The sequence below is a fragment of the Dunckerocampus dactyliophorus genome, chromosome 5 (genome assembly GCF_027744805.1).
Source record: "Dunckerocampus dactyliophorus isolate RoL2022-P2 chromosome 5, RoL_Ddac_1.1, whole genome shotgun sequence".
NCBI classification, from domain to species: Eukaryota; Metazoa; Chordata; class Actinopteri; order Syngnathiformes; family Syngnathidae; genus Dunckerocampus; species Dunckerocampus dactyliophorus.
This window is the reverse complement of record NC_072823.1, coordinates 31,098,243-31,117,689: the sequence shown is the minus strand read 5'-3', so window position 1 is coordinate 31,117,689 and position 19,447 is coordinate 31,098,243. Positions and strand designations below refer to the sequence as shown.

General features: G+C 45.3%; 2 protein-coding genes across 5 annotated transcripts in view; one reads left to right on the top strand and one right to left on the bottom strand.

Moving 5' to 3' along the window:
• The window catches only part of wasla (WASP like actin nucleation promoting factor a), a 29,944-nt gene extending 23,893 nt beyond the window's left edge, over positions 1 to 6,051 (top strand). For all 4 annotated transcript variants that reach the window (XM_054776325.1, XM_054776322.1, XM_054776324.1 and 1 more), the window contains 6 exons: positions 1,256 to 1,457; positions 3,955 to 3,997; positions 4,265 to 4,418; positions 4,520 to 5,127; positions 5,212 to 5,320; positions 5,394 to 6,051. In XM_054776325.1, coding sequence (XP_054632300.1) covers positions 1,256 to 1,457; positions 3,955 to 3,997; positions 4,265 to 4,418; positions 4,520 to 5,127; positions 5,212 to 5,320; positions 5,394 to 5,455 — 1,178 coding nt within the window. In that variant the 3' untranslated portion in view covers positions 5,456 to 6,051. The remainder of the gene's footprint in view (positions 1 to 1,255; positions 1,458 to 3,954; positions 3,998 to 4,264; positions 4,419 to 4,519; positions 5,128 to 5,211; positions 5,321 to 5,393) is intronic.
• Positions 6,052 to 7,931: 1,880 nt separating this feature from the next.
• Positions 7,932 to 9,989, bottom strand: lmod2a (leiomodin 2 (cardiac) a). The gene is given in 3 exon segments (XM_054775885.1): positions 7,932 to 8,778; positions 8,781 to 9,453; positions 9,614 to 9,989. Coding segments are annotated over 3 exon segments (1,359 nt in total). The 5' UTR covers positions 9,944 to 9,989; the 3' UTR covers positions 7,932 to 8,422.
• Between the last annotated feature and the right edge of the window lie 9,458 nt (positions 9,990 to 19,447).

Sequence of the window (19,447 nt, the reverse complement as noted above, 5' to 3'; positions counted from 1 at the left end):
TGGACAGGAAGTGATGTCAGGACTTCATAGTTGAGTTTTAGATTGCTGTGAGTTACAGTCTCAACACTAGCCCGTGTTAGGGAAGCCTGTTCTTGCAGCGACCAAGTCTGGTGCTTGTGTGTCTCAGCCAACATTACAGTAACATTACTGACATCTAGTGTCCAGTGGCGAATACTTCTTATCATCACAACGTGTTTAAATGTGTCTTGTGAGTGCCTCATATTTGTATTTTACTTCATTTAGTTATATTTATGCTTGAAAATGCTTCATTTAGACAAAAAATATGTCAAATTGCTTAAATTGCATATTTTTGGACAGATAAGCCGTATTCAACCATGAAGCAACATTCATTCATATAGTCTTGAAAAACCTTGATAGCATGAAGCCGGCAAAATTCAAAGTTGAAAGCTAATGTTACCGCACTAGCATTTTTTTTTTTTTTTTTTTTTTGCTATTTCCGTGGGTAGACACATGTATAAAAACTTACCACTATCATACTAGGTGTCAGCATGCAAATGCTATCATTGCTTGCATGCTAGTGTTAGCAAACTAGTATTTTTTTGCTTTTTTCATGGGTAGACGCATATACATACAGACCCTTTCCAAAAAATTAGAATGTCATGGAAAAGTTGTTTAATTTCCATAATTCCATTCAAAAAGTTAAACTTTCATAGATTATAGATTCAGGCCCCACAATTTAAATGATTTCAAGTATTTATTTGTTTATTTTTACATAATTTGGGCTTCCTGCTCATTAAACCCACGAAAACAGGAATTCAAAAAATTAGTATACTGTGAAGAAATCAGCCCAAATTTTGCAGGGCGTGAATGTTTTAAACTGAGTGGCACACACTAATCATCTACTAAACTCAAATCACCTGCACAGGCTTCCCCAGGTGTCATTAAATTGCTTCAGTTTGGTTCAATTGTCTCAGTTGGGTTCAATATGGGGAAGACTGCAGACATGACAACTGGCCAGAAGACCATCATTGATACCCTCCATAGGATGGGTAAGCCACAAAAGTTCATAGCTCAGGAGGCTGGTTGTTCACAGAGTGTGTCCAAGCATATCCAGCTATTTGAACCTTCTTGCAACCTAATTTGTCAAAAAATCTGTCTATTTGTCATTTTGTTTGATTCTCACAATATTAGCTCTTAAAAAAAAATACAATTCCAACTTTTGAATGCTAGATTACGCCCTTTTTCCTCTTCTTATGACAAATTTGTCTTTGGTAACCAAACGTCTGCCGTGCAGGTCCTGCTCTGCCCATGGCCACGGTGGACATCAAGAACCCCGAGATCAACAACGTCCGCTTGCTCAACTCTCACGGCCACCAGCCGCCGTACCACATCAACAACGTGCTGAGTCATGGTGGCCTGACACGCAAGGACAAGAAGACCAAAGTCAAGAAGAAGAAGCTGACCAAGGCGGACATTGGCACGCCCAGCAACTTCCAGTAAGTCGAACCATCTGGCAACACAAGTGAGTAGAAGGATAAGTGTGACTTGGGTGGTGGTAGCGTGCACGAGTGCTGCCATTGTGAAGCAGAACCTCATGGAAGTGAGGTGTGTTCACTCGCGTTTGGTTTGGTTTAATTTTATTTGACAAACGGATTTCATAAGGCCCTAAGAGAGTTTGTCATATATTCTAAATCACACCACAAATTGATCTATAACCATGTCAAATGATTAGTCCTACTCTAAAAGTATTTTGCACGGCCATTTTTTCCAATTGGATCTTTTATTGGAGTAGGGAGCTGACTCGCAGAGGTTTGTTCCAAAAGCCAAACTATATGCCGCGGTCATGCCGTGGAATCAAAAAGCACATTCAGCAACACTTTGCTTGCGTTATTTTTCATGCTTTGAAGAGCTGTTTTCTTAACCGTGTTCAATTCCACAAATTCATGTCTGGAACAAAAGCTTAAGATTGAAAATCGGATTGGACCGGCAAGACTATTAAATCAAATCGGAAACCAAAAAATGTGGATCGGGACATCCGTAATTATCACTTTTTCCCCAAGCTACTTTTTCAAAATATATATATTAAAAAAAATCATTTTTCCTCATAACATCATGAGTTTATTCTTGTGAAATTGCAACTTTTTTACTCTTTGGAACATGATTTTTTTTTCTTAATATTTTGACTTTATTCTTATAGAATTACAGCCTTTTTTTGTCTTTTTTTTTCCAACTATTTCAATTTTCTTCTTACACATTTTCTTCTTGAAAAGGTCAAGGATGAAAAGGTCATATTAAAGTCATGGTTTGACAGGAACAGATTATCCTGAACTTAAGTAAAACTAAAATAATGCTATTTGGAAATAGCAGAAAGGACACGTACGACCAAATACAAATTAATGGAGTGAATATTGAAAAAGTGGAAGAATATAAATTCCTGGGGGTTATAATAGATGAAAAAATGAGTTGGAAATCTCATATTAAAATTATACAACAAAAGGTGGCGAGAAATATCTCTATATTGAATAAAGCAAAATATGTTCTTGACCAAAAATCCCTCCACACTCTGTACTGTTCCTTAGTATTAGCATATTTCATGTATTGTGTGGAGATATGGGAAATAATTATAAAAGCAATCTTCACTCACTCACTGTACTGCAAAAAAGATCAGTGAGGATCATTCATAATACCAAGTATAGACAACATACACACCTTTATTTTTAATATCACATATTAGTGATGCTCATTCATAATACCAAGTATAGACAACATACACACCTTTATTTTTAATATCACATATTAGTATCATTCATAATACCAAGTATAGACAACATACACACCTTTATTTTTAATATCACATATTAGTATCATTCATAATACCAAGTATAGACAACATACAAACACTTTATTTTTAAAATCACAGATATTAATATTTGCAGATTTAATAAACTTTCAAACCGCTAGAATAATGCATAAAGTTAATAACAACTCGTTACCCAAAAACCTAATAAAGTATTTCTCAATAAGAGAGGAGAAATAAAACCTAAAACTTTTATATGTGAGAACTAGGCTGAAAAGCCACAGCATTTCCGTGTGTGGAATGAAAAGATGGAAGGGATTGAGTAAGGAACTAAAACAAAGTACAGAGATGAGCACATTCATAAACAATACAAGCAGTTGATGTTTGCTAAATACAAGGAAGAAGAGTCTTGATTGTTCTGTCAGGTTTGTTTTGTTTGTTTGTTTGTTTAAAAAAAAAAAAAGCTTTGTTCTTTATTTATTTATTTAGTAATGTTATTATTATTATTATTATTAATGTGTTATATAATTTTTTTTTTTGGGGGGGGGGGGGGGGAGGGGTGTCTCACCGTTATCTATTATGTGTTATCCTGACTATCACTGAAAACATGACATGGAATCCAGGAAGTGAACTACATGTACTGTACTAGATGTAGAATGGATGGGGGGTAGGATTAAATAAGCTTTGCTTCTTCCTACTCCTTTTGGACATGATGAACTGTGAAATAATGATAATGATTCATGAGATGTATTCCATTGGAACCTTCATGTTCCAATAAACTAAAGCAAACCAAACCAAACCAAAATGACTGCAGTTTTTTTCCATTTTTGTGTTTTTTTTTTTATTTGCAGCTATTTGAACTTTCTTCCTGTAAATGTTCTTATCGTGATTATGACTTCCCTCCCATAATATTTTGACTTTATTCACTTGAATAATGACTTTTTCCGCAACCTAGTTTTTCAAAAAATGCAACTGTCGTTTTTGTTTCTTTTAATATTAAGGCTTGAAAACTAAATAAATACAATTACACCTCTCTCACATTTTAATATTGGATTCCAACTTTTTTCTCTATTATTACTGATTGATTGACTTTATTTTTTAGGAACTGTTCCTTGACAAGATAGAAGAATAAAGCATGTAGCTTGTTAGCATGTGTGCACTCTTTCTGACCGTATCCACCCCGTCTCCTCCTTCAGGCACATTGGACATGTGGGCTGGGATCCAAATACGGGCTTCGATGTGAGTGCGCACACACGCACACACACACACACACGCACACACACACACACACACGCACGCATGCACGCACGCGCGCGCATCAGCACAATGGGTAGCAGTGTGGCGCCTGCAGGATGACGTCTCTTGTTGTGGTCTGCACGCGCACAAAGACAAAAATTCATGCATTTGTCGAGGAGTTGTCACGTGCTGCAACGTCTTTGGTTCTATTAATTTTCAAACGATCGAACCTGCGCGTACTCAATGATTTGCGTGTGCGTTTGCGTGCAGCTGAACAATTTGGACCCAGAGCTGAAGAACCTGTTCGACATGTGCGGCATCTCGGAGGCTCAGCTGAAGGACCGAGAAACCTCCAAGGTCATCTATGACTTCATCGAGAAGAAAGGAGGCGTGGAGGCAGTGAAGAATGAGCTGAGGAGGCAGGGTGAGTGTGCACCCTCTAGTGGACCACAGTAGTACTGCATGATGATGGAACGCGGTGGTGTTGTCTCTTCCTGGTCACATGACTCTCCTCTCCCCCTGCAGCGCCCCCACCGCCTCCCTCTCGTGGCGGCCCCCCGCCGCCCCCTCCCCATCCACACAACTCAGCCCCTCCACCTCCCCCTTCCAGAGGAGGCCGCGGGGCTCCACCTCCCCCTCCGCCTCCTCCGTCCCGCGCCCCCGCCTCGGCTCCCCCTCCCCCGCCACCGTCCAGGCCAGGAACTCTGGGTGCCCCGCCCCCACCGCCGCCTCCCACCAGGGGAGGTCAGCATCCCCCCCCTCCTCACCACCACCAACACAAACCACCGCCGCCTCCCTCCTTGAACTCTTCCCCACAAGCCCCGCCTCCTCCGCCTCCCCCGCTGGCTCATCAGCCCCCAGTGGGCAGCGGCAGCTCCGCCCCTGCCCCGCCTCCTCCCCCTCCTCCTCCACCCCCACCGCCAGGCCCCCCGCCCCCTACGGAGCTGGATGGCGTGCGCAGAAGCGGGGACTCGCCTCATTCGCCGGTCCCCGACGGGAAGTCGGCGCTGCTGGAGCAGATTCGAGGGGGTGCCCAGCTAAAGAAAGTGGAGCAGAACCACCGAGAACTGCCGTCCAGCAGCGGGCGGGACGCACTGCTGGACCAGATCCGCCAGGGCATCCAACTGAAAACGGTACAAAGACGCAAAACAGCAGAGCGCTCCCATCATATAGAGGATCTTTGTCGTTAAAACAAACTCCACTGTCGGCGTCAGCAGGTGTCGGACCACCCGGAGTCGGGGCCACCCACGCCGGCCCCCACGACGGGCATCGTGGGCGCCCTCATGGAAGTGATGCAGAAGAGGAGCAAAGCCATCCATTCCTCAGGTACCGGCACCATCAAGGGGCGGGGGGGCAGCCCACAGAAGCCCAAACACCATTTTGGCTTTTCTCTTTCCAGACGACGACGAGGATGACGACGAAGACGAAGACTTTGAGGACGACGACGAGTGGGACGACTGACGACACAACAGACTCGTACTGTCAATGTTTGACTTTTTATTTATTTTTGAAAATGATGGTTTCATTGTCGTAGCTAGGCGGCCATCTTTGGAGACATTTCAGTCCACACGCCATTTGCGCATTTTCCGTCTTTGTGGGGTTTTTTTTCTTTTCTTTTTTTCTTCTTCTTCTTCTTCTTCCCGCGTTTCTCTGCTGCCTGCAAAGTCGTGAGTCCTCTGTGGTATTTTCCTCTCCAAGACCAAAATGCTGCATTTGGGTTTTTTATCCCCGTGACCGTTCATTTTCTCGTTTTTCTTCCAAAAAGCTCGGAATTGTTTCTCAGCATTGACGCACTTTGCGCCATGGTTTTCTGTTCTGGCGTCTTATTGGTTGCTGGGGTTGTGACGTCATGCTCTTATGCAAAGTGGCTGCAAAGCTCATAATAATAATAATAATAATAATAATAATAATAATAATAATAATAGTCAACCAAATGTGGACGTTGCAGGGCTGTCAACAGTGAAAAGAAGTAATCAAACTTTTAACTGTTAGCTTTTAACGATGGAGGGGGGGATACTAAATTGTATACTTAAATAAATGTTAATATTTCCAGTCAAGTGCTACTGCTTCTGCGTGTTTGTGCTTTAGGACAACAAGAACAGGATCGCTTGCTTGCGGCCACATTCGTCTTGAACCAGTCCGGCGACGGAGTGTTTACATTTTTCCGGTGAATAAGTTAATTCTAAAATTGAGCAGCATCCTGTCTTAAAGGCTCCCTGACATGATTCATCAACTCTCCTTAAATATATTGTTTGTAATTATGTTCGACATTGTTCCATTTTTGAAAGCAAACGATAAATTGGCAAAAATTACATTTAGTCCAACTAGCTCGCAGCTCGGCCTCATTTCTGGAAGTGATGTCATCGGGGTGACACCTCTCAGCTTAAACGGAGGAAACAGATGGTGGACTTGGTTCAGTATAGTTTTCATCTAAATAGTAGTTATGCCAAAATGTTGCGCTGCTGCTGGATGTTCATGGCATTCGAGCGATACTGTATGTTTTTCCTTTTCCAAAAGAGGAAGCTTTAAAACATATGGTTGAAGCAAGTGCAGAGATTGAGAGACAGATGGACGCCCACCTCAAATTCTGGTCATTTCATTGATGACTGCTATGAAGGAACACCTTTTGTGAGAAGGATTTGGCTTGAAAGTACAGTCAAAAGGCATTTTGAAAAAGGATGCTATTCCACCCGTACGCAAGACAAAAAAAGACCAGAACGACGTTGAAGTTTCCACAGAACAGAGTAAGTCATGTCTTGTTTTTACATCATGTCTTGTAAACGCTATTCCGCGATAGTGACGAGGCTGCAAAGCATTATACTGTACATGTTGTATAGACATTTTTTGATGGTGATATGTTTACAGATGGCGACGGCAGGGGACATTTATCCACATATACAATAAATCAGGCTACGAAGGCCCCTTTACGCTCATCAAGAAGCCAATTTAAAAGAATATTTGAAGGATAAGCAACCCCATCTTCATCTCCACGTCTTACGGCTTAAGTCTGTGTTCTGGAAGTTGTCTAGTTCATCTCCAAATGTTTCTTCCTGCCCAAAAACTATAGGGTTGAGCGAGTACGCCACTATCTGTATCTCGGAGCGGACAGTGCTTAAATTGGTACATTATTCAAGTCTGAAATTGCTATATGTATTGTTTATTCAGTTATATGTGTACCGTGTAAGTCATCTGTAAGACTTTAATATTGAATTGTTTTTGAATGATCTGTGTCAAGTTGGTGATTGGGGAAGAGGGAAGAGTCAGCCTTTTTCACTGTTCCCCCCCCAAAGCACCACGTTCAGCACTGTGAGCAAAGTTTTCCAACTGACTTTAAATCGGCAGCCAAATGAGAAGCAAGCAGACGGAGGAAAAACAAAACCCAACCATTGATGTGACGCCATCGGCGTGGCTCCTCTGGCTGGCTGCAACGAGTCTATCTATGGAGGGGCCGGTCACAGAGCATGTTGAGTGGATACATAAGTAGTTACCTAATGAGGATTTTGGACAAAGACGAGCTGTACTTTTTTTCATGCTCGTACTCAGCAAAAATGCATTGTCCGAAACGGATAATTCGTCTCCAACGGGTGTCCAGCTCATCTTGGCCATAATCACTGTGAACACGTTCACCGCAGTGTTTGTTTGCCTGAGTGACAGTACTCCGATGACCTCACCTCGGGGAATGACACCGAACAGCGAGAGATAGCTCCTCACGGCTGCCGCCATCAACTATAAATGTCTTTTTTGCTAATTCAAATGCGACAGCGCAGAACACAATTGCAAGCAATATATAACATATTTAAGCAAAGTTGATCAATGATGTCAGGGACCCTTTAAAGCAACACAAATGTTATTGTGGTCAAGATGCACTTTATTTTCTCTTCACATCACACCAAAACTGTACGAAAGGACTCCTTAGGTCATCAAAACACACCTGACAGCCAATGTGATGCTCTTACAAACGTGACATTTGCAAAAAAGGAAAAAGTGTGGGGGATATTTGTGAATCAGGCATTTGTCTGTGACACCAACAAAGCAAAGTTCAATAAAGAAAGAAGAAAAGTGATGATTTCTCTGGTCAAGAAAAAGCACGCTGATGTTGCAGGGAGCTCCGAGACAAGTGTTGCGGTCTTTGTCATGACCAGCAGGGGGCACCAAGGGCACGAGGAACACTCATGAAACCAACGCTGTGCAAATATGCCTCAAAAATCAACGACTTGGCTTTTGCTTTTGCTTTTTTGTCACGTCATCACAGAAGGGTGCAAGTGATGGCGAGTACAATGTGTGATGGCAACCATAGAACAGGACGGGAATGGGTCTGTAGTATGGATAAAAGGCCACTAGGTGGCACCTTCATGTCGCCTTGGACTATAAGATGAACGTGCGTAGAGAGGAGCTGTCATCTTCTCAAGCCAGCAGGCCTTCACTCTCCTAAGTGCTCTCATGGTCTTTACTAACAGGAACGCTCTTCAAGGACCTGATGCTGCTCCCCCGTATGGCCGCCATCAGGTCGTCGTGACTGGACCTCTGCGGCGGCAGCAGGAGGGCCACCTCCTCCCGCCGCCTCTGTAGCGGCGGCTTCAAGGAGTTCTTTAGCTCTTTGAGGATGTCCACACTCTCCTTCTCATTGCCGCCGTTCTTCAGCTTCTTGGACTTGGCTCTCCGCTGATTGGACGGCGCCTTGACGTTGTGTTGTTTCACCATCTCTGCGATCTTCCTGGTGGGTGTGGCCACAGAGTGAAGGTTGCTTCGAGAAGACGCTGAAGTCTTCTTTGCTGGTTTCTTCTAGGCCTCAGCGGGACGAGTTCCTTCTTCCTCTGCTGCCGCCGCTGTCGCTCCTGGTCCTGGTTGCGGGTCAAGATGGCGGTCACCGCCATCCTGGGGCCCAGGAGGTGGAAGCCGTACCCGAGCTTGAGCAGGGTGATGGTGTTCCTCAGCAGCTGGACCATATCCATCTCCACCTTGCCTCCACACATGTGCCTCTGGTTGTGGAAGCGCAGCTCCACCAGCGTGCGGTTGTGCTGCAGCGCCGCCAACAGCACCAGGATGCCGTGACCCGACATGAAGTTGGACTCGATGTTGAGGCTGCGGATGGAGCGGTTGCGGCGGAGCATCTCGGAGATGGCGAGGGCGACGCGGTCGTCGGCGTGCGTGTTGGCGAGGCTGAAGACGCGGACGTGCGTGTTGGTGCTCAGGGCCTCGGCCAAACGGAGCAGCGTCTCCTGTGATACGTCCTCCATGTTGTTGAGGTTGACCTCGCTGGTGGACGGGTCATCACGTAGGACCTTCTCCAGGACCTCCTGGACGATGGTGGGTTTCCCGTTGGCTCTGCAGTCGCAGACCGCCATAATTTTTGTTGCGTCTGCTGCCTCGCCCTTCTTCTCCTCATCACTCGGTGAGCCTTTGACCTTCTGAGAGATCTTCCCACGCTCCTCAGGACTCCTCCTATCTGAAGGCCCCCTCTGAGGACGATAACAGCACGTTAAAGTAGATCAAACTATAAAACTATGAGACTATTGCAGACGAGTGGTTAAATCAGTGTTTTGCGTCCCTGAGGAGTCAAACACTTTCTTCAACTTTGGTGTCCTAGTGGGACATCCTTCACGAGTGGACCAACCTTACCTGTCTTTGCTTCCTGGTGTTCCGGTCCTCCTAGAGTCTCAGCAGCATGTCCCTGTCAAAGCGTCCAGTGGGACTCTTGTTCGTCTGGTCCCTCTGCCTGAAGCCGATGGGGATGCGCTCGTCTGGGTGGAGGTCGTCCAGCTCCTTCTGCAGCAGCTGGAGCTCTTTGCAGGAGAGCGCCGCCAGCAGCTCGTCCTCGTCTTCATAGCTCCTCGTCTCCTTCTGGTAGGTGCTCATTGTGTTGGACTTGAAGACGTTTTTAGGAAGTCTCGGTTGCCCCCATGAGGATGCTACAGATGCCTGGGGGCAGCTGGAAGGGTCTTCCTTCATCTACTGGTCCCAGCTGAGGGACACCAAGTGGGGAGGGGCCGTCCTGCCTGTGATGTCTTTTTTTAGGACGCGGGGGTGTCAAAGAGAGGGACTTAGTGGAGGAATGTGAGGCCTCTGAGTGACCCCCTGCTGGAAGAAGCTCTGCTGAGGAAGACGGCAGGACGACAAGGGGTGCATCATAACTGGATGAGAAGTTCTTCACACCACCACTGACTGTTTTTTCCAACGGAACCTTCACTTCGTCCACTTCCAAACATCTGCAAGGTTGTTTTTACGCATTGTTAATTTCCAACAAATTCCATGAACTGTCAGCTTTGGTTGGTGCTGAACCAGGAATTGGTTGTTGCTGTGGCGTACACGAAACATAAGGTCACATTTGTGAAATGTATTTTACATAAATGTATTTTATGTTTGAATAAAATGTGCAATTTGTCATTTGTTTGGGACATTTGTTTTTTGTAAGCAAAGTGTCACTTTTTATGAGAAACGTGTTTTCCGAAGTCACGCTCCAATCAGTGGGATGTTTTTAGTTTGGCCACCAGGGGGCAGTGCAGCTATTCTCTGGCACTAAATGACTGGCGTCACTTCCGCCTTCCGAAGGCGGACGTGCTAGCTCTTCTCGGTCATTTAGCCCTGTTTTAACAGGTGGGTGTCCACTTAAACGTGCAAATGATAAATGCTCTTAGGGCCCCGTCACACCTTGACGATTTAGCTAGCTTACGCCAACGTATAAAAAAATAGGCCAATACGCTGGCGTACAGCCAATAAGTTATGGGTAAGTTTTGTATACGTTAACAGCACGCTGAAGCACGCCGGCATACGTCATAGTACGTCCAAGTCGTCCCAAAGTTTTGTGCGTGCACAAAACATTTGATGTATGTCAACGTATGATTCATACGTCCCGCATACGCGGGCAATAAGTTATGCAATCGCCGCCCCTTCACACACGTCATTTGTAAGTTACGTACAAGTCAGAATACGTCAACATACCTTGAGACAGAACTGTCTTCTTGGCGAGTGAAGATGGAGCCTGTTGTTATTGTATTTGCAGGTAAGTTTGCAGTTTGACCAGTAAAGGGCACTGTGACACGGAATGGAACCAACTTTTGATTTTTTTATCAACTTTATTAATGCATTAACAGTCACAAATCCATGAGTGGTAGCGTATGCAGCCTACACCAGAGTTCTCAAGGCTCCAAACCAAAGACAAGGCTCCAAACCAAAAACAGAGCAATGTGGTCTATTCCATCCACTGTAAAGATGAGGAATGCAAAGAGCACTACATTGGGGAAACTAAGCAAATGCTCCAAAAAAGGCTTCATCAACATCGCAGGGACAATTCTAGTGGTCCTCAATCAGCAGTACATCTACACCTTAAAGCTACCAATCACTCTTTTCAGGACAGCGAGGTAAAGATTGTGGCCAAAGAAAACAGATGGTTTGAAAGAGGAGTAAAGGAAGCTATTTTTGTCAAACAACAGAACCCATCATTGAATCGGAATGGTGGTTTGAGGTTTCATTTGGACCCTGTGTTCAGCAGGTTACTGAGACCAAAACCCACAGCTCTTAGTCTTGCAAATGAGGTGGAGCCATGGCCGAGCCAGAACAATAGATGCTAACAAGCCAGTATCAGAGTCGTTCATACCCAATTCAGGGAGCGACACTTCCCTTTTATCGGAGGTGTTAATAACAGGATAGGATTATACCACTACTCCGCCCAGGCTGAGTGTAACGAACCAATAGGAGGAGGGTGTTGGCACACCAATTCCGCCCACTCTTACTGTATTTAAGGCCTAGGCTACCAGCACTTATTAGTTCGCTGACGAAGCTCTTCAGATGAGGAGCGAAACGTCCGACACCTTCTTCACAGAAGTACAGATGACGTCTCAAGAAGCCTTTCCCTCGAAGGACAACTCCTGTACGACTGAGAGCCTACACAGACGCTTTATCATCGGTTATTTCAACAAACGAGCTTTTCAGACGACTCAAGAAGAGCTGGCATGGGAAGAATCGATGTGTCAGCATCGATGCGTACACTTTATTTATTTATTTATTTATTGTAGTAATGTCTCTTCTGTTGTTGTTGCTTAATTTATTGGTATTTATGTTTATGTGTTTATGTTTCTTATGTTCTTATTCTTTCTTGTGTTTTCTTTCTTTTCTTGGGAGAATGAACAGAATAAGATTTTCATTGCATGGTATAACTGCTGTTTTACCATGCACATGACAATAAAACTCTCTTGAATCTTGAATCTTGAATCACCACGGAGCTGAGTATGCGCAACAAAGGAACATGAATGAATGCAAATTGGGTGTTGTTTTGATAAGAGAAATGTGAGCGGACATGTATTTTGGGGGAATATAATATGATACGTTGTGATGCAAACAAATATTGTATGTCCGAGTTTATTCATGGAAAATAAATCGGTTCCGCTGAGGAGGATTGCGGAAAAAGGACATTGCAAGCATGTGTCGTTCGTGTCCTGCCTGAATGTGTATTACCCGAGACTGGTGTTTTTTTCCGTCGGCTGTCCTGACTTTCCCCGACTGCGCTGGTGTAACACAGAAGATGTTCCACCGTGGAAAGGCGTGCCAAAGTAGCAGTAAGTAAATCCACATTTGATATTTTGCTGCTGTTGCAGCCACCCCCGCCTCGCACAGTTAACATATCACTGTAAAAAGATCTTTATATAACATGTATAATGCTTTCCAGCCTTGTCGCTATCGTGGAATAGTGTTTGGAAGACATTATGTAAACAAGACATGACTTACTCGGTTCTGTGGCAACTCTGACACCGTTTTTCTTGTCTTGTTTATTTTTTCCGTGTGTACCGGTGAGATAACATCCTTTTTCAAAATGCGTTTATAGTGTACTTTCAAGCCGAATGCTTCTTGTAAAAGTGTTTCCTCGAAGCAGTCATCAGTGAAATGATCACTGCAAAAAACAGAACTTGAGGTGGGCGTCCATCTGTCGCTCGTTCTCTGCTTGTTCTCATCTACTGTTGTCTTCAAGCTTTCTCTTTTGGAAAAGAAAAACGTACAGTGTCACTCGGATAGTATGAACATCCAGCAGCAACACAACATTTTGTCATGAGTACTATGTGGATGAAAAAGGCAAACAGATCCTGGTTGACGGGCCAGACGAAGGGAAGACCTTATGGATAAACACAAGAGGAGGAGCCGCACCTCGCCTGGAGGTGGGATGCCGGAGCCTCACCTTGAAGTCAGGCCCAGGGGAGGGGCTCGCAGGCGAGCAAGCGCCTGGTGGTTGGGCCTTCAGCCTGAAGAAGCCACACGGGATCCCCCCCATAGCCCCACCACTTGCAGGGGCAAGCATAAGGGTTAGGTTCAATGTTTTTGGGTAGCAGTTGAGGGCGGGCGCCTGGGCGACCTGGTCTTTGGCAGCTAAATCTGCATTCTCAATCCCACTGACATCCCTTCCATAGAGAAAGCAGAGGCTGAGGACACGAACGCGGACAGTTCCATCACCGTGGCTGAGGTATCAGGGTAGTCAAAACGCTCCCCAGGGGCAAGATTCTGAGGGTGGACAAGTTTCGCCCTGAATTCCTCAAGGGTCTGGATGTTGAGGGACTGTGTTGGCTGACACGTCTCTTCAACATTGCATAGTGATCGGGAACAGTACCTCTGGATTGGCAGACCGGGGTGGTGGTCCCCCTTTTCAAGAAGGGTGAATGGAGGGTGTGTTCCAACTACAGGGGGATCACACTCCTCAGCCTCCCTGGGAAAGTCTATTCCAGGATGCTGGAGAGAAGGGTCTGACAGTGAGTCCAACCTCGGCCACAGGAAGTGCAATGAGGTTTGCGTCCTGGTCGCGGAACACTGGACCGGCTCTACACCCTTGCAAGGGTAATGAAGGGTACTTGGGAGTTTGCCCAACCGGTCTACATGTGCTTTGTGGACTTGGAAAAGGCATTTGACCGTGTTCCTCGCTTTGGGAGTACAGGATTGCTGGCGCTACGACGTGCCATTGGGTCCTTGTACAACCGGAGCAGGAGCCTGGTTGGCATTGCCAGCAGTAAGTCAAACCTGTTTTGGTGAACGTTGGCCTCCGCCAAGGCTGCCCTTTGTCACCGATTCTGTTCATAATTTTCATGGACAGAATTTCTAGGCGCAGCCAAGGTGTCGAGGGAGTCCAGTTCGGTGGCCTTAGGATCTCGTCTGCTATTTGCAGACGATGTGGTCATGATGGCCTCATTGCGCTGTGACCTGCAGCGTTTACTGGGACGGTTTGCATCTGAGTGTGAAGCTTCTGGGATGAGACTCAGCACCTCCAAATCTGAGGCCATGGTTCTCAGTGGGAAAAGGGTGGGTTTCTCCCTCCAGGTTGGGATTGAGGTCCTGCCCCAGGTGGAGGAGTTCAAGTATCTCGGGGTCTTGTTCACGAGTGAGGGAAGGTTGGAGTGTGAGGTGAGCTGAGCCGGAAGGCAAAGCTCTCAAATTACTGGTCGATCTATGTCCCCACCCTCACCTATGGTCATGGGCTTTGGGTCGTGACGGAAAGAACGAGATCACAGATACAAGCAGCTGAAATGAGTTTCCTCCGTAGGGTGGCTGGACTCACCCTAAGAGACAAGGTGAGGAGCTCGGTCATCCGGGAGGAGCTCAGAGTAGAGCCGCTGCTCCTTAACATGGAGAGGAGCCAGTTGAGGTGGCTCGGGCATCTCGTCCAGATGCCTCCCTGGTGAGGTGTTCCGGGCATGCCCAGCCGGGAGAAGGCCCCGGGGCAGACCTAGGACACACTGGAGGGATTATGTCTTATGGCTGGCCTGAGAACGCCTTGGTGTCCTCCCAGTGGAGCTGGAGGAGGTGGCCGGGGACCGGGACGTCTGGGATTTCCTACTGAGACTGCTGCCCCCGCGACCCGGACTCGGATAAGCGGAAGAAAATCGATGGCTGGCTTTCAAAACTGGAACAATGTAGAACATAATTACAAGCAATATACTGTATGACATACAGTATTTAAGCAAAGTTGATGAATCATGTTAGGGACCCTTCTACATGACATTTACCTAGTTTTGTTGGAAATAACCCCACAAAGCCATCAATTGACAAATTAACACAAAATAAAAAGTATTCTGCTGCAACCACAATTTGCAAAAAATGTGAAATATATGGCAAACTAAATGTCAGCGTTTGAGAACCAATAAACATGTACCTTGCTGTTGACTATAGAAAATGAAAAAAAAAACAATGGTGGTATTTTGGAAGCTAAACCAGTGGGCAAACACAAACCAAGGACAAATTTAGCAAAAAATTTGGGATGTTAACCCAAAAAACATGCTAACCGGCGGGAAGATGTTAACCAAGGTACCACTGTATTCAGTGAATACAGAGCGGAACGAGAGCGGAACAGTATGAGGGACATTCTGAGGGCTGCTGGTGCCAGTCTAGTGAGGTTGTTTGTTTCTTTTGGCCCCGCCCCCACCCTCTTTTTGTGCTTTCAAGTTCTTTCATCTGTTTTGGAGGCAGGAAAACGACTTGTTGGCCATCTTCATGTCGACGCTGAACAACATGAGAAGGAACGTGCTTTCTAGTCAACGCCTTTCGTTTTATCAGATTATGGAGTGTGTGTGTTCTCTGTTATTGGCTTTGTCGCCATGACGACAATAGGGCGAAGAGCTCTCTGGAGGCGTATCGCGTTACTCGCCGTGACATAACTGCGCTTGCTTCTTAAAGCTGCTCTAATGTCACCTCTGACCCCGCACTGCGAATGATCAGCATCTAGCCCCCCAAGGGCCGGGCAAACATTTGGACTCGTCGACCACACGGGGTTAAAAAATTTGGCCGGGGGTGGAGGCAACTTATTTATAAATATAGTAAACCCTTGCCACTTTGTGCTTCTAATTTCACGGGCTTCACTCCATCACGATTTAAAAAAAATGTATGCATTAATAGGGATTAGGCCTGTCACGATCATCGATTCATCAAATGATTAACAAAAACCCAGGTCGGTACCTACGACACCCTCGATAAATTGACATGTATCATGTGTGTTTCTGTGTACCACACAAGCTGGATGACAAGAGGGTTCACTTTGCATATGCCTGTTTGCATTGGTTGTGTATAGTGGAATGAACGGAGAGAGTGAACCCTCCTGTCCGCTCATTCAGCCTCTTTGTGGAGGCGGAGCTACGAGTGAGTGGACACAGGATGTTACCCTCGTGAAACGGCATACGCTAACATGAATGCACACCTGAAACACAACCATCCTTTTCAGTTTTCTCACCTGGGGGGGGGAACAATACCGCTTGAGGTGCAGCAGAGCCTTCGTCCCAACTGAGGCGTTTGCTCTGCAACGTAAATGTAAACAAAATAGCGCAAAATGGTGCGTGTTCACGGGCAGTGTCGCTCACTACAATGCAAAAGAAATGCAACCATTTGATAGGGTTGGAAAGCCAACATTTTCTCTTCAACCAGTTTCTCCATCAGGTGATTTAATTGATGAACTCCTTTCCTCAAATTGAAGGTGTTGATCATTAAAATCACCTGCTTTAATGACTGACTGGAAAGAAAACCTGCCCTCCATGTCACGAGTTTGACACCCCTGATCTAGTGGGTCAAATGTCAATTCCACCTCTCATGACAATAATGGAAAAAAGTGGTCTCAAAAAATGTTGTCGATAATATTGATTATCAACGATAATATGTGGCACAACTATCAACCAACAAAATTTGTTATCGTGACAAGCCTAATAGGGATGCTCTGATCGATCGGCCACCGATCATTACGGGTTGATTTCCGTGAAAAAGCACGCGATCGGCATAAACGTCTTTCAGTGCAGATCACAAGTGCTCCCTGCGTGCACTGTAGTGACTTGGGTAGTGTGTTCGCCGACTGCTCTCATTTGGAAGTCACCTACGTGCTACCTGGAAGTCCTGCTAGAGCTCCATCAATGTACTCTCACATCCAAAGTCTACGAGTCTCATCCTCTCTGTTTCACCAGTGATATATGTTCTATTGACAAATTACGGGCATTTCCGGTGTATAAGCCGCTATTTTTTTGTCATGCTTTGAACCCTGCGGTTTATACAGTGATGCTGCTGATATGTGGTCACGTTCTGGTCTCGCAATATCTCGTGTCGGAAGAGGTGTCGGGAGGTCCATGCAGTAAACTGTAGCAGTAAACTATAATACCAAACTTGACCAGTAGGTGCAGTTATATCCGCAGTAAGTAAGTGAGCAAATGTCTGAAGAGGAGACACTTGCTTTCGGTATTCTGGCATGAGAACATGGCGGCACACCGGTGTTGTTCAAAGAGTGTGTCCGACTACAGTGCACCTTACTGGGCCAGGCCAGGTGGCTACAACTACTCAATATTCTGATTCTACCAACCTCATGGGCGGTGCATCGGGGCGCTTGGAGAGTGTGTCCGATGACAGTGCACCCTGCTGGGCCAGGTTCCATGCGCCATCGCAAGTTCATTCAGCAAGACGTCCGGTCTTTTAAAGGGAAGGATGAAGACTGCAATAACAGCACAACATTTCTGGTGGGTTACTGTTTGAATTGCCAATTTTATGAGTAACTACCTATTTTTTTGCTCATTTAGCGGTTAGATCGTGCAATTGTCCTGACTTTCCCCCCTTACACGGCACTCCCGACCAATAGGACTTATCACAAACACAGTGGTACCTTGGTTGACGTCATTAGTCCATCCCAGAAGGTCCGACTCAAACCAAAACGGACTCTAACCAAAGCAAATTTTCCTTTAGAGACAACAGTGACGTCGCAGGAGTGTGCCGGCGAGGACACCTTATAAGGTGTCTGGTGACGTGTGCTACAGCATGTTTGACTGCAGATGGTGCCAACATGCTACAGTAAGTTTGAACGCTTATGTTTTGTTGTTGGAAGCTGAAATGAGTGTTATGAATGTAAAATGAGACAGGCAGAAACGCCGAGTGTCACCCTCCACTCTTACACGGGAAATGGAGTAGATGTGTATGCTTGCTGCAGCCGATGACATGGCCGCTCCCGTCACATTTGGATACCTCTGAACTGATGACGGTCTTCTCTTTGAGCGGAAAAATGCGGAGGTCTTGCGCCCTTGTGTCGGTACGCTCCGAGGCCTTTCTCTGTTGTGCGGTCCATGTGTTTGTTACGTCGTGTACCTCTCGTTTGTGCAGCAACTCTCATATGAACAAACGCTGTTGTCCTAAAATGGCGCCCGCAGCCCAAAATACATTGCATGATCACATGCAAGTATTGCGAGATTTTGTCTTATGAATCCAAGATGTCGGCGTGAACAAACTGGACGCTAAACAAACGGGCTAATGCGAGCCAAGGCGAAATTTTAGCAACAATTTTGGATGTTTACCGAAAAATGTGCTAACTGGGATAGACGTTAACCAAGGTACCACTGTTTATTGAAAAAATTGTAATTAATCAATGTGATCGGTGTTGGTATAGGCTGATTTCACTCATGGATGAGCGGCACTGGAATCGGCAGCATAACACCCTGAACGAAGCATCCCTATGAATAAAATCATGCTGTTTTGTGGTCGAATGCTGCCAATTAATCAATCAAAACAGATGCATATTTAAGCACATAAACCTAAACTATGCATTTTAAAGCATAAAAATGGTTAAATGAAGGAAAATACAAATATAAGACATTCAGAAGACGTTGTGGTGATATATAGTATTGTACACTGGTCACTAGGTGTCAGTGATGTTACTGTAATGTTCGCCACACCAAGCTAAACCTCAACCCTGGACCCCCAATGTCACTTCCTTCCAGCACCAGAACACATTTGTATGAGTCTTATTTATGTCTTATTTTCCCTTATTTTGTCTTCTGTATTGGGTAATAGGAGTGTAAAGGGGACAAATGGGATGTTATTTCATGTCTAGAGGGCTCTAATAATACTAAAAAGTGCATTTCGAAGGTTGTAAACAGGGGGTTTTTATGCTCCAACTACCAAAATATTCCATTTATACTGAAGGAATCCGACTCTGCGGAAATTCACTTATCTAAGTTGGATCTGGGACTAATTTTTTAGTTATTTTGGAGTTATTTTGGGGGGAAAATGAACATATTCATTCGATCACGTGTATTGTACGTTAGCATGCAAGTACATATCTTGATATATTCCTTTCCTCATGCAAGCTATGACGAGCTGAGCCTGGAATTGTCACTAGAGGCACTGCGGGAAAGAAAGTAATCTTAATCCTTCAAGGGAATTACACACAAAATACTAAAGCTACGAGTGACAGATAGAGTTGGGTTACAATAACGTTAGATTAATATAGCTCTGACAGTGTCAGTCAAAATGGAACATTAAAACACTGCGCTTGTATTGGCGTGCACATGCGCAGTATGAATTATTGGCCACCTTTGAGCACGGCGCCATCTTGTGTTAAATGCACTGCACGCAGCTTGTGTTGGTGCTTCGCGTGTGAAGCCGCAAACTGCGTGCGAGTGCTCTCGTTGTTGCCAGTGCGCTTTATTTAATGCTTCTAAACGCCTTGTTGCATGTTGGCGCATT